The following is a 13,921-nucleotide window of genomic DNA, read 5'->3' on the forward strand; positions in this document are numbered from 1 at the left end:
GATAATAGCTGAGGCTTGAAACTCCCCAATTTGGTTCCACCCCAGGGATTCTGGCTCATCCTGGCACCCTTATTCAGCTGAGTGCCTGGCAGGGTTAGGGCAAGGACCCAGCTGACTCAGAGAGCCACAGAGACAGCACTGTCAGGCAGGGGAGCCCTATACAGAATGAGCTGGCTGCCCCGCTGCACACCTGCCAGCTGCTGAGAGACTATGAAAGCAATGGTCCAGCAGGGAGGGAGTGCACAGCTAGACCTGCCCACTGCAGGGGCAGGGATGGGCAGGAGGAGGCGCTCAGAGGTTCCAAGAGCCTGGCCTGGGCCCAGATTGCTCAGTTTTTTGTTGTTTTTGGTAATTGCCAGCAGTCCAGGGTTTTCAGTTACTCATTCATTCATTCATTCCATCCACTCAACATATGTTGATTAATCACCTACTTTGTGCCAAGCATTATGCTCCCTGACTGACAGTAACTATAGCTTTGCTCCACTTCAAAGCAGTTATTCCATGAGTAGCTGTTATTATGACCATAGCCATTATGGTTATTACTGTTTTATTGATTTCAACAGTGACAAGCACTACTAAGACATAATGGCTGACCTGGGGGAAGAAGAAAGGAAACTAATTTGTCTGCACACCTATGTGCTGTGCCAGCTTTAGACACATCTTATCCCACTAAAAAGAGGCCTAAACCATAGCCAGAGGAGCTGGCAAGGAAACCAACAATTAGCACATGTCCAGGGCCAGTAAAAGGGATGTCATACAAGGTCCCTCTCCAGTGGCACCATATGAGCTGAGACTTGAAGACCAAGTTCATCCATTAGAAACCAGGAGAGATGGAAGGGCGTTCCAAGTGGAGGGAACAGCAAGAGCAAGGACCTAGAGGCTAAAAGTGCCTGGACTCTGAGCCTGGGGGCTGCAGGGATAGTGGGAGGTGCTGCAGCAGAGAGGGGAGCAGGGTGGCCAGAGAGGGAGTGACTGGCAGGTGCTCGGTTTCATGTGTTTCCCAAGGTCTGGGCAAGGTCTGCCCCTAGGACATGACTTTAGGCAGAGTCTCCCTCAAACCAACCAGCCTCTGAGAGGCTGAATCCTGAGCTGACCATGTCCCCAGACTTTTCTCTGCTGGTAAGTGAGGACCTTTTGGCGACTTGGTTTTCTGTCCTTTCTGTGCCCACTGCTGATATTCCAGGCTAAGGGACCTCAGGTCTGGGCAGGAGCTTGGTGCAGTGGGCCTCCAAAGTTCCCTTCTGCACAAGCTCCTGGAGTTCTAGTGAGCCCCACAGGAAGCACATGCTGTCTCCCCACACCCCTCTGTTTGGCAGCCTCCTTCCTGGATAGGCACTAGACTGCAAGCAGCACAGCATGGCCAAACCCCAGAGTCCCTAAGCTGTGTGTTAGTCCTTGTTGAAACCCCCCGATCCTCCTCTTCCACCCCTACAACCTAGCAGACTCCAGACTGGGCTGGGATTCTTCACCCTCTATGGTACTGCACAGTTCAGGGGCAGGAGAGAAGACCCTGGGTAGTCAGGAGCCTCCCTTCTGCTATTGATTGTCTTGCTGTGTGATACCAAGAAAGTCACTGAAATTCCCTGAGACTGTCCCTTCAGCTGTGAAACGGGATCTCATCTTTGCTGTCCTCGGGTTTGGGGGAGGTTTCTGAGGAAACACAGATAAAAACACAGCATGCTGGCAAGCACAGCACATGGAGGTGGTGGTAGCCAATCAACGAGACCAGCTGTGCCTTCATCATCCTCCTTGGTCCGCAGAACAAGAGTCATGGCTACTGGCATGGGGGAACCTGGAGAGGGCAGCTGCTGACAGGCTGTGCAGCTGCCCCTGCTCCAGCTCCCGTCCTGCCCTGGGGGGCTGCACCTGGGAATGGAGCCCTGGTGCTTTCTCCATTCACCCAGGAGCTGTGGTAGCAGCAAGGTGCAGCAGCCTGGTCCCCACCCACACAGGGCTGTCTGCTGCACTGCTATCCTCCAGTGGCCACCACCCCAGCTGTCCTGATACTGGGTCACCTCAGAGCAATGCGGGGGGACCTGGCATCAGCCAGCCAGCCCCTCTGCTGCTCTCAGCTCCATGACCTTCTCCTAAGCCCAAGTATGGCCAAGAGGCCCTAGCACATGTGGGGAATAAAGAGGGCAGGCAGAGGTGTAGCTGCCTGGAGTACTGCTCTGGGGTGGGGGTCAGAAGCACCTAGTTATTCCCTATGCACATTCATTACAATAATTAAAGAGCACCACACATATGAGGAATGATTAATTTCTTTGAGGAACAAAAGAAAAGCATCTTGAAAAGCACCCTTCTAGGTTAGTTATGTAACAGCACAGGATAGCAACATGCCCAAGTGGGAGTGGCCAGCTAGAGTGTGGCCGAAGCCACACTGCAGGGGTGGCTGAGACCCAGAAGGCCACACTCAGGGAAGTGAGGTTGGGTGAGCTCATTCAGGGGTAAGTGTCTTGGTCTCACTCCCACACAGGGAGGCAGTGCAGGGCTCACCAACAGGGTTTACCAGTTCTGGGGAGCTAATGCCACCCAGGGTTACCAGGCACCGTATAGGTAGGTTAGGGCCTTCAATCTTTAAAGTAACCCCAGGGGGCGAGAATCATCATGATCGTCACTTTACAGAGGAGGAAACTGAGACAAAGAAAAGTACAACCACTCTTCAGGAACACACAGCTTGTAAGTAGTAGAATTGGAACTGGAGCTCAGGAAGGCAGGCTGCAGAGTGGGCGTGGTGAGTCTACACTAAACTATTGGGAGGATACGAGCAAATGGGTTTCCTACACATGAGAATGTCAGAGCTGGAAGGGACCTGGTCATCTCAGGCACTCCCCCTTTTTAGGAGTAGAGAAACTGAGGCACCAGGTGGTGATGTGTCCTGCTTAAAACTGCATAGCTGGTGAGTGGCAGAGCTGGGTCTTGGCTCCTAGTGCCCAGCTCACTGCTGCTTCTCCAGACTCTGGCTCCTCCAGATGCAATCTAGGGCCCAGTTGCACGGGCGCTGCTGTGAGCTGGTGAGGAATGTAGAGTCTCAGGTTCCACCCCAGACCTTCTGAACAGAAACCTTCATGGAACCCAGATTCCCAGGCGGGGTCACATACACATGACAGTTTGAGAAGCATTGCTCCACGCCACCCTGCCTTCCCAGTCTGCAACACCTGTTACAGTGAGTATAACCACATTGTATCCAGACACTGTAAAATTTGGAATTATGATTCTGGACATGCCATCCCAGGGTCACCTCAGAATGAGTCCTCTGGGGTTTGGAAGAAACAGGGGAAGCAGGTCCCCAAAACCTGATTTTCAAAGAGCCCATGCACATCAACTGTCCAGTTCTACTACTTACAAGCCATGTGTTCTTGGAGAGTGGCTGTATTTTTCCTCACCTCAGTTCCTCACTAAGAACATGATGATTCTTAGTTTCAAGATTGAAGGCACTCACCTACCTGACCTGCTAATGAGCCAGGAGCTTAGCTCCGAGCTGGGGGTTGGCCAAGCCCATGGAGGGAGTGACACTCACAGACAGGGTCCAGAGCATCCCCCACCACAATGTCTGGCTATCTGAAGAGAGGGCCTGAATTCTACTTAGGAAGAACTAGACCCAGAAGTTAGCTAGGGAATGGCAGGTTTTAGGATAGAACTTCCTCAGGCCAGCACCTCAAAGCAGTGGTGGCAGCCAACAGCTGGCCTGGGGTGAAGGCCAAGTACCCCTCTTTACTAAGTACCAGTACCATTTCCCAATTCCATGGAAAGTGTTTCAAGACCCTCCAAGAACACAGCCCTCAATCCGCAGGCTATGGACTAGTGCCCCTCGTGGCCTGTTAGGGACTGGGCTGCACAGCAGGAGGTGAGCAGAGAGTAACTGAGCCAAGCTTCATCTGTATTTACAGCCACTCCCCATCACTGGCATCACTATGTTAGCATCACCTCCTGTCATTCAACAACAGCATTAGATTCTCATAGGAGCATGAAGCTTCCTATAAAATGCGCACGGGAGAGATCTAGGTTGCATGCTCCTTGTGAGAATCTAATGCTGCCTCCATCTTCCATCTCTCACCCCGGCACTGTCCATGGAAAAATTATTTTCTACGAAATCAGTCCCAAAAAGGTTGGGGAATACTGCTTTAGGGCTCTTCGGAGGAAACTGAGGAGAGGCCCAAAGCAGGGTTCAGCTCTGCTGCTACCTGTTTTCTATAATGGGCTGCTGGTCAGCTTTTGTTGATAAAATGGTTTAAATGCTTGGGGAAACTTCTGGAAGACTTTTATGGTGCTTCCAAGTGGAATACTATAGCGGTGTTATCTTTGTTACTTTGGGCACAATTCTGGGCTGTTCAAGGCTAGGGCCTTGGGCATAATCAGGGCTAAGTGGGAGAATGCTCCCTGTTGGCTGGCTTGGTCCAGTGGCAAACCATTCCTAGGAGCCTAGGATTAGGAGGAAAGGGGGTCCAGGTGCCATTCTTATCTTGGTCTTTGATGGCTTGGCAGCTATCCACGAGTTTAACCTTCTTGCCCTTCTTCACTTTCCCAAAACTCCTCAAAGGAAGCAGCTGTCATTAAAACAAGAAAGGCTGAAGACACTAAAGCCACAGCCTCGTTCAAGAGGCAGCTTAGCTCCTGGAAGTGACTGTGAGCCTAGAGAAAATCAAGTGGATGTGTGGCCTGTTTCCATGGAGCAATTAGCTGGATAACTCTCCAATCTCTTCTAGGCTTTGTAGAGGCGTAGGCTCAGCTAGCGAGAGACCAGTCTCTCAGTCAACGAGGCTGGCCACAAGGATCATGAAGACAGCAGTACCATTGACTCAGCAATTTCACTGCTGGGAAGTCATCCCAAGGAGATATTAAAGAAAAGGCCACATGTATAAAGATGATCACTGTGGCATTACTCAAAATAGCCCCAAACTGGGAAACACCCAGTTAGCTAGCAATAGGGGAAGGGAATTACAGAATTGTCAACTGGATGGACTATTACATTCCCACTAAAATGAGCCTGTGAAGGCTATGTGAGAACACAGAAATGACACTGATGATAAAATGTTAACAGAAGGAAAATAGCTCAGCACATATCAGTTCCTTTTTTTTTTTTCTTCCTACAAAAGGTATGACAAAGAACTGCAGGGGAACCTGAAAAAATGAAAAGAGTGGTGCTGGGACAGTGATATTAAGAGTAACTCGCTCCCTTACTCATTTAGTCAATAATTATTGAGTGTTTACTATGGGCTGAGTCCGATGCTGGATGCAGGGGATGGCACAGTGAATGAAAATGCATTTTCTGGCCAGGTACAACGGCTCATGCCTATAACCCCAGTACTCTAGGAAGAGTGAGAGTCTGTCTCAAGAAAATAAAATAAAATGTATTTTCTGCTTTCCACCCAAAGCTTCAAATTTAGTGAGATACTTTGGCCCTAAATGTCTTTCAAAGCTGTCATAGCATCATCTTTCAAAAAAAAAAAAATAGTTGGCGAGAGAAATAAGTAAGGAAAGGTACTCCTTTCCTTTGGGACAATGTATTTCATCTCAGGTATCAAGACCACCTCCGACTGGATTACATACATGCTAGAAAAAAAGCTCAATGTAAATGTGGTTGCGACATTTGGGCTTATAATGTCTTGGTTTCCTTTGTAGCAAAAACATTTTTTAAAAATCCATGTTGAAAAAGGGGGGGAAAGTTAGGACTTGTTACTAATCTCGTGGCTGAATAATTAAGTGTGCCTAATTCTGAAAGTTGCAAGCTAAATTATGCAGTGCCAAAAGTGACAGCTCTTATACCTACACCATCCCGTCTCCAGTGGCATGATTTTAGCTTTATAGCTAAAAAACACTGCCAGAAAACCTAATAAAAGGAAGCAAAAATATTTCTGTTTATATCAAGATGCCATTTGAGAAAGACTTTCAAATATGTTCTTTCCTATGTGTAAATCTGACAGCAGATGCAAAATGAAAACTCCAGTGGAGAGTTTCCTTTTAATTTTTTCAAAGTAAACCAGTAAAATATCCGTTAGGATATGAAATGATGGGTTAATACTCTTTGAATGGTTTTGAATATCTCTGAGCTAGAGTATTGCCTCTAGAAACATTATTTAGTACTAAAAGACCACAAGCCACCACCTTTATCTTTAGGAGTTCATGTCACCACAGGAGATGTAGATAGTGGCGTGCAAAGGCCACACATGCATCTATGCTGAGTTATGCTTGTCTTGGATGTTTGTTAAATGGAGGGGTGAATATACAGATGCATTCACGTTAAAACTTGATTTCAACCCCTAGTAACTATGTCACATAGCATAAATGAGAAAAATAATAATTGCCTTGGATTTCAGTTCAGTGTAAGCAATCAGTATGAATAATTTAGACCACAAAGTGGATTTTTATTTTGCTCGAACTATTCTTATTGAATTTTTTTTTTTTTAGAGACAGAGTCTCATTATGTCGTCCTCGGTGGAGTGCCATAGTGTTATAGCTCACAGCAACCTCAAACGCTTGGGCTTAAACAATTCTCTTGCCTCAGCCTCCTGAGTAGCTGGGACTACAGGCACTGTTCACAATGTCTGGCTATTTTTTGGTTGCAGTTGTTATTGTTGTTTAGCAGGCCCAGGCCTGGCTCGAACCCGCCAGCTTCAGAGTATGTAGCTGGCGTCCTACTCACTGAGCTATGGGAGTGGAACCTCTTATTGACTTTCTATACAGCCTTAACTATTGCTGAATAATCACAGCAAAACTTTCCCATGGGATCTGTGCTGTGTGGACACATATGTGTCTATACAATAGCAAACTGCCCAGCTCTGGATATGGGGTCCTATTCAAACCAAATGTGAGGATAAATATTCTATCTCATCTAAACTGGATCACACACAGCTATACCTGAATCTTTCTTTATGTCTTCCACTGACTGAAGGCCTGTTTTTGCCCCTTCTTCTCCTCCTCTATACACATACGATCTTTAAGAGTGTGTGTAAGTGCACATGGGAGTGTGCACACAAACAAAAGTGCAAAAAAAGGTAAAATGTAAGTGGCTTCTGTCCTTGGACCAGAGTTTACAAGAATGTCTCCTTTCTAATTCCTCTGTCTCTGACCTTCTTTATACTCACTCTTGTCTGCACAGCTGTCTAAGACCTGCCAGATGCTTCTAACCTGTCTGACCTATAAGATGTGTCTTATTCTTCAAGTTTTCCCTGGGCATAATGAATTGAGAGCCTGATCATCAAACCACCCTGCCCTGGTGTCAGAAAATACACACACACACACACACACACACACACACACACACACACACACTTATTCAGATGGACAGACAGACACACAGCATTTGTTAAACTTTTCAGTCTCAGACAAGAATGTTCCCACCAATTATATGCATGAAATTGGGGGAACATACACTACATATTTGGTTTCTGGACTTAACTGAATCCCTCATTATCTATGCAACCTTAGACAAGCCCCTTAACACTGTGTCATATGGGATTACACCAAAGGTCATGCTTGTCTTGGATGTTTGTTAAATGGAGAGGTGAATGTACAGCCTTCTTGTTCTATGTATCTTTAGTGAGACTGGCCAAGATATGCTGCTCATAAATACTGTAATCCAGCTGCTCATGTGAGAATATGTTTTAACCAGGCTGGGTGCAGTGGCTCATGCCTGTAATCCTCACACTCCAGGAGGCCGAGGTGGGTGGATTGCTTGAGCTTAAGAATTTGACACCAGGCTGAGCAAGAGCAACTAGCCAGGCGGGGAGATGCAGGCCTATAGCCCCAGCTACTCAGGAGGCTGAGGCAAAGAGATCTCTTGAGTCCAAGACTTTGAGGTTGCTGTGAGGTATGATGCCATGGCACTTTAAAAGGGTAACAGAGTGAGACTCTGTGAGACAGAGAGAATATGCTTTAACCTTTGCCATGTAGAATAAGCTTTAACCTTTTAAAATATAGCACTGGGCCTCATACACACAGTACATCATATTTATGGAATGAATGAAGGGTTTTTTCTATACTAAAGTCTCGATGAATCATTTAGCTGGGTCTACACAACACAGACACACACACACACACACACACAAATGTCCTGTTGGATTCAGCAGTATAAATAGCTGAACCAAATCATTTTAGTTCCCTGAATTCCACACTGTGATATTCACTCATCAAATAAAATCAAGTCAAGTATATGCTAAATTTCCTCTTCAATGGATAAGGTGGCAGATAAAAAATACTGACTGCCCATTTTGGATTGAGCTCAGGCTTCTTGAGCTGTTGAATCCATAAAAGCATCAGTAATAATGATAATTATCTCTAAAGACTCAGGGAATTAAAGGGAAAGAAACCATGTAAACAGAAGAAAAACAGACCTATTTAGGTCTTTCCCTAAATCTCGTCCAAGTGTGTTTTTCAAAGAGAAGGCTGAAAGGCCAATCACACTACTTGGGGATTCAGCAGAACTTATCTGACTGACAGAAGTGACCAATTTGAACCACTGCTGCAGAATGCCCCAGCAGGTGAATTACCAGCAGAGGCCCTGCTACTTGTGTGGCTGTTTTGGTATCTCTGTTGAGGGCTAGACCCTGAGTTGTCCACAGGCTGGCTCAAATGTTTCCCTGCAGATTTTGGAAGCAACACGCTGGGTCATTCGTAACACAGCCACATGCTTCCATGTAGCCTTCCTAAATGGCTTGCCTACAACAGAAAACAAAAATCAAGAAAGAGAATATAGTTTCTTTCTGCTTGACTAAAGAGCCAATCCTACCAATAGATGAAAGGCTGGGGAATAGAACAATTTCCCAACATGCAAATGTGATTTTGTGCAAAGAACTGAGAGAGAAACTTTAGAAGCTGTGTCTGACCTCAGAATCTCTGTGTCCAAAGTGACAGTGAACGAAAGATTTATGGAGCTCATCAGAGAGGCACAGAGAATGCAGGTCAGTGGAATGGGGTCCTATTTGGACGGACTCAAGGCCCAGTGGGGCAGAGGACACTGCCAACAGCTTCCTCTTTAGCCACTGGGTTCCATTAGGAAGTCAAAGCATGACACTGGGGAAAAAAATGTTGTGACCACCCAATATGTGCACAGGTGCTAATATGAGGAAGAAAGCAAAAGGGTGTGTTTACAAAAGCAAGAGTTCAAGTCAATAAGGAGCCTCGAACACATGATGTCATCCTCTAGGACTAAGCAAAATCCTTAGTACTTTTAAGGCACTTAAAAAAAAAACTCTAGTTGCTATAGCAACTTGATGCAGCTCTTAAAAGGGGATGTTTGAGGGGGTCATTTTATATCTTCTATCACCATAACAACATGATATAGCTTTTAAAAGGTATTTTTATCCAATTTGTGTGTGCCTTGGAGTTGGGCCATATTTGCCTTTTCTATTTAAAATAATCAGATCAAGCATGACACATGAAAAATCATTGAAGGCAAGGAAGTCCTTTCATAGACTGTACACACACACTCAGAGAGACATCTCTGGCTGCTCATATGCAGCATAGGGATGCAGCCTCTCCCTGCCTCAGACAGCCATCTGTGGTGGCCTATACTGGTCAGTTATAGTCCATGCCCCTGCCTCTGAGCTGGCATACCAAACCACTCCAGAACCCACCCACGGAAGGCGTGTCTATGACATCCCTCACTTCTCAGTCCAGAAAATCCAGCCCCCTCCTCCAAAACTGCACTGCCAGGGACAGTGCCGGGGATAACTAGAGGTGACCAGCCAAGTGCCTTCTCTCACCCCGGGACTAGAAGCAGGAGTGGGGGACACACAGTGTCTTGCCAAAGTGAGAACCTTGTATTTCTTCTGCACTCTACACAGGTGAGTAATAGGGATGTGGAGGGGTGGTGCGGTGTGACACTCAGGGCTCAGGGAAAGGGCAGCACGGGAGAGTGAGTGAGAGGAGAGGAAGAAAGAGGAGCAAAGTGGTGAGGTGAACAGCAGTGGTGACTCCAGAATTTCTCCATGAGAGCTCAGAGGCAGCAATCTGGCTGTGGCGGGGAGGGAGGGTGAAGGATGATTTACACAGTAGTTTTGGTCAAATTGAGAAAACATGAGCCGTTTATGCCAAAAATAGGGAAAAGAGATAATGGAAAGTATATGGAAACTGTCCCTGCTCACAGCTATCCCTTGGTGCCACTACAGATTGGAAAAAATGGCGAGGGAACAAAGAAAGAGGTCAAGATATTGGAGATGCGGCTGGGAGTGAGGGCTTACCAAAGGGGGTGGTGGTGGTGGTGGTACGGAAGTCCTGGACTCCCAGCTAATAGGCCTTACTTTGGAGGAGGGCAGTGTAGATTGTAGGCGAAGCGGGTAGGAAGGAAATCGAGGGAAAATGATTCTGGGGCAAGTGGTCGTCCTCCCCAGAGTGAAAAGGTTAGAGGCCGCTGAGGGAAAACCGCAGGGCAAAAAAGAAAGAAGGCAGAGGGAAAGAAGAGGAAATAAACACGCTGAGAGTGGAGGGGGAAAGGCTTTCCAAATCGTCTGGATGAGGAAACTGAGGCCCGGGGTATAGAGTAGCCAAGAAGAGGAAAAAGAAAAAAAAAACAAAAACAGCAGCCCTTGACACATATCATCACATTTTCACCTCTTTTACACGTAGAAGAGAAAACTGAGGCGCACAGAGGTGAGGTCATGCAGCCTGCAAGAACTGCCGGAGCGCAGGCAGCCCCGGGCTCCCCTGCGCCTGGGTAGGGTTCTTCCATCCGGCTACACAGGCGACTCACCGCTGTGTGAACGCCGGAGCTGGGCTTTCCTCCTGAGCCCAAACCAGGAAAGACAGAGGAAGCAGTAGGAGGGCGACGGTCGGGGCAGAGGGGACAGGGACAGACGGAAGTCAGCAAAGGTACATTAGAAGGGAAGGGAAGAGCCGAGGGGCGGGCCGGCTGTTGGTGAGAGGCGCGGAGAGGAAAGACGCGTGCGGGACGCGCCGCTCACCTATGGTTGAGACCACGGTGCCCACGAAGTAGAAGGCGCCCGGGAAGTCCCAGCGCGGGCGCAGCGCGTCGGCACGGACGCCGGCCGCCAGCGCAGCCTCGTAGTGCCGGAGGAAGGCGCGCAGCTCCGGCTCGGCCACGCCGTGCGCCGCGCTGAAGTTGCGCAGCGTGGCTCCCCAGCGCGCCCGCGCCTCCGCCTCGCCCGGGCTCTCGAGCGCGGAGAAGACTGTGGCACCCGCCACCAGATAGAGGCCGATGAGCGCCGCCAGCAGCACGAAGCGGCCGGTGTCCTCGTTGAGGTGCGAGCGGCGGCAGCAGCAGCAACAGCAGGAGGGGCGCGGCAGGCGGCGGCGGCAGCGGCGGGGAGGGGGCCGGGGGCTGCGGGAGGACATGGTCCGGAGCTCAGCCCCGGGGCCGAGGAGGCGCTCGGGGCCCGGGCCGCGACATCCCCCCCGCGGGAGCAGGAGCGTGAGGATGGTGGCCAGGAGTCGGGGGCCGCCGTGGAGCCCCTCGCCGTCTCTCCCAGAACCCGGACGGAGGGCGCCTCCGCCTCCTCCCCAGCGCTCAGGCCACGCACGAGTCCAGCGGCCCAGCGGGCGCCAGGGCTGGGGCGCTCCTCTGCGCGCCCCGACGCCTCGCCGGCTCCCGCGGCTTCTTACCCGTCGCCCTCGGGCGCGGGGCTCCGCAGCTAGGCCCCTGCCGCCCTGTGGCTGGCGTCCGCGGGGCCCCGGGCCTCATACTCCTTTCCAAACAGGCCGCGGGCTGCGGGCGGGGCGGGCCGTGGAGCCCGGGCGCCTAGGACAGGGACGCGGCAGCAGGGTGCGGAGACAGCCTCCGGAGGCGTCCCATGAGGCGTTCAGGGCTCAGCAGTTCCTAGGTGCGGGCTGTGGGGACAGTCCTGCTCTCGCCCCCAAGGGCTGAGCTGTCGGCGTCGGCTTCGGAGCCTCAGAGCCGAGCCCAGTCCGGGGAAGCGCTCCCTTCCCAGCTCCAGCCGAAGAGTCGCTCGGCACCGAGAGGCGGAGTCACTGGCGCCCGGGGCGGAGTGTTGGGGAGGGGTGAGTAAGGAATGGAGCGAGGGGGTGGAGAGTTGGGCTGCTGCGACGCCTCCCAGTGGTTCTGGTGGCACTGATGCGGGGCACCGGCTCAGGTTGTCCGACTGCGGTGCGGCTACTACCCCGCCAGGGAACCGCGTCCTTCTCTGCGCCTCGCCTGCGGAATCCCTCTCTATCTCAAGCTGCGGTGAAACTTTGCTCAACTTGATGGCGCTCTGAGCTCTCAAGGGCTGGGGGCCGCACGACGCGAATCCCCGGCACTGGTTCTCAATCTCTAACTGAAGTTTAAGTTCCCTTCGCTCACTCTTTTGTCCTGGATCCAGCTGCAGCGCCAGGACTCAGAGGGTTCCTTTGGGGAAATGATACTGCTTGGGAAGTGGAGAGAGGTGGCTACTAGGCTCGAAGCGACCCGGGGACGCGGGCGTTTGCTCCCCCTCGCGACCGAGCGGGCGGCCGGCGTCAGCACCGCGGACAGCGCATCGGTGCCGCAGCCGCTGGGCTGGTGGCATCGGGCCTGCGGGGGAGGAAGGCACCCGGCGAGACCGCTCTACCCATTCCGCCGTGCTCCCCAAACCTTCCCTGTTTCATTTTCCTACCTCCCGGGTGCCCCTCCCCAGCCCGAGGCAGGTGCAATCGCTGGAGGAGGGTGCTGACAGGGCGGAGACGCTGCGGAATGGGGGTGGGGGGGAGTCAAAAGCGAAGGGGGAAACGAAGTGCCATCAGAGGAGAAGGCTCCTGGGGCCGGAGGGCTGTCGGACCTTCTCTCCGTACCCCAACTCACTGACTCCTCCTGTCCCGGGGTAGGGGACATTGGTTAAGACACTGGCTTCGGTAGAGGGCAAAGGAATAGAAGAGGTGTAGGGAAGCTCACTGGTTGCTGCCTCCACTCCCCGGCGGCAGGAAAAGCTGCCAAGGGCCCTTATCTGCTGGACACAAGGCTGCTTTGCTCGGGCTACAAAATTCTGTGGCGAAGAAACCTCGGTACAGCCAGAAAGCCATCTTTTGAGGGCGGACAGCTCTTTGTCTGTCCTCCTCGCTTCTACGGGTTGTGGGTAGGAGGACCTTGATGATAAGCACATTATATAGATGGCAACAAATAAAGATAATCATAGTAATTGTGCTTAGATATCCCAGGTGGGTGAACTGTAGCAATGCAGAGTGCCCATCCCATCCCCAATCAGTGTTCTCTGGACTCCAGAAGTAGGAAGCACTCCTAACTAAGGTTAACCCAAAGCGGGTCTGAGTCAGGGTGCTCCAAGTCGTTCCCTCCACCAGTCTGAGCATTTCACCACTTTGAAACCAGCGTCCTCTGACCCCAGCCTGACACAGACTGAGGGGTGGGCTGGGGGCAGGAGAGCTGCAGAAAGCTGAAAAGCATCTGACTTGGGACTTTGATTTGCCCAAACAAGGGTGTGTTGGAGGCTTAGGGCTTTCCGGAGATGCTGCTGCAGTTTATAGATAGATCCAACTGTACTCCCCTGTGTGTTAGGTCGGGGACAGAAGAGGAGAGACGCTACCACCACCGCAGTCAGAGCTAGGCTTTCTACCACTGGGTGGCAGATGGCTAATTTTACAGAGTTCTTAGAATGGGGTAGAGGAGGCTGTGTGTGAGGGAGAGTATCTTATCCACTCAGAAAGCTGAGCCTTCTTCTTTTATAGAGCACAGTGGGAGGCTTACACAAATTATTGTCATTACAGACAATTATTGTCAAAATGAAGTCAACTCCTCTTTCTCTAAGTTTTTGCCTCCCCTGGACTCTCTACAGAGAGGCTTTCTTCCCCCAACTTACAAGCTTCTGCAGGCATTGAGGACCTCTGGGGCTGGATTCCACCTGGCTGGTCAGCTCTGACAAAAGCCTTGAGAATTGACATTCCAGAAGTTGGCCCTGAAGACTCCAGATGCAGCTGAAGGGCATGACCAGGTCTCTCAGAGGCTGTCTTTGCCCAGACTTCCCAAGCAGGGACAGGG

The 13,921-nt window shown here is 50.7% G+C and overlaps 1 protein-coding gene across 1 annotated transcript in view; it reads right to left on the reverse strand.

Annotated features, from left to right (window-relative positions):
- The window catches only part of KCNK12 (potassium two pore domain channel subfamily K member 12), a 54,096-nt gene extending 42,208 nt beyond the window's left edge, over nucleotides 1-11,888 (reverse strand). The window contains exon 1 of the mRNA XM_053586956.1: nucleotides 10,902-11,888. Within this exon, the coding sequence (XP_053442931.1) occupies nucleotides 10,902-11,292 (391 nt within the window). The 5' untranslated portion in view covers nucleotides 11,293-11,888. The remainder of the gene's footprint in view (nucleotides 1-10,901) is intronic.
- Nucleotides 11,889-13,921: the final 2,033 nt, after the last annotated feature.

This window comes from Nycticebus coucang, chromosome 4 (genome assembly GCF_027406575.1).
Source record: "Nycticebus coucang isolate mNycCou1 chromosome 4, mNycCou1.pri, whole genome shotgun sequence".
NCBI classification, from domain to species: domain Eukaryota; kingdom Metazoa; phylum Chordata; class Mammalia; order Primates; family Lorisidae; genus Nycticebus; species Nycticebus coucang.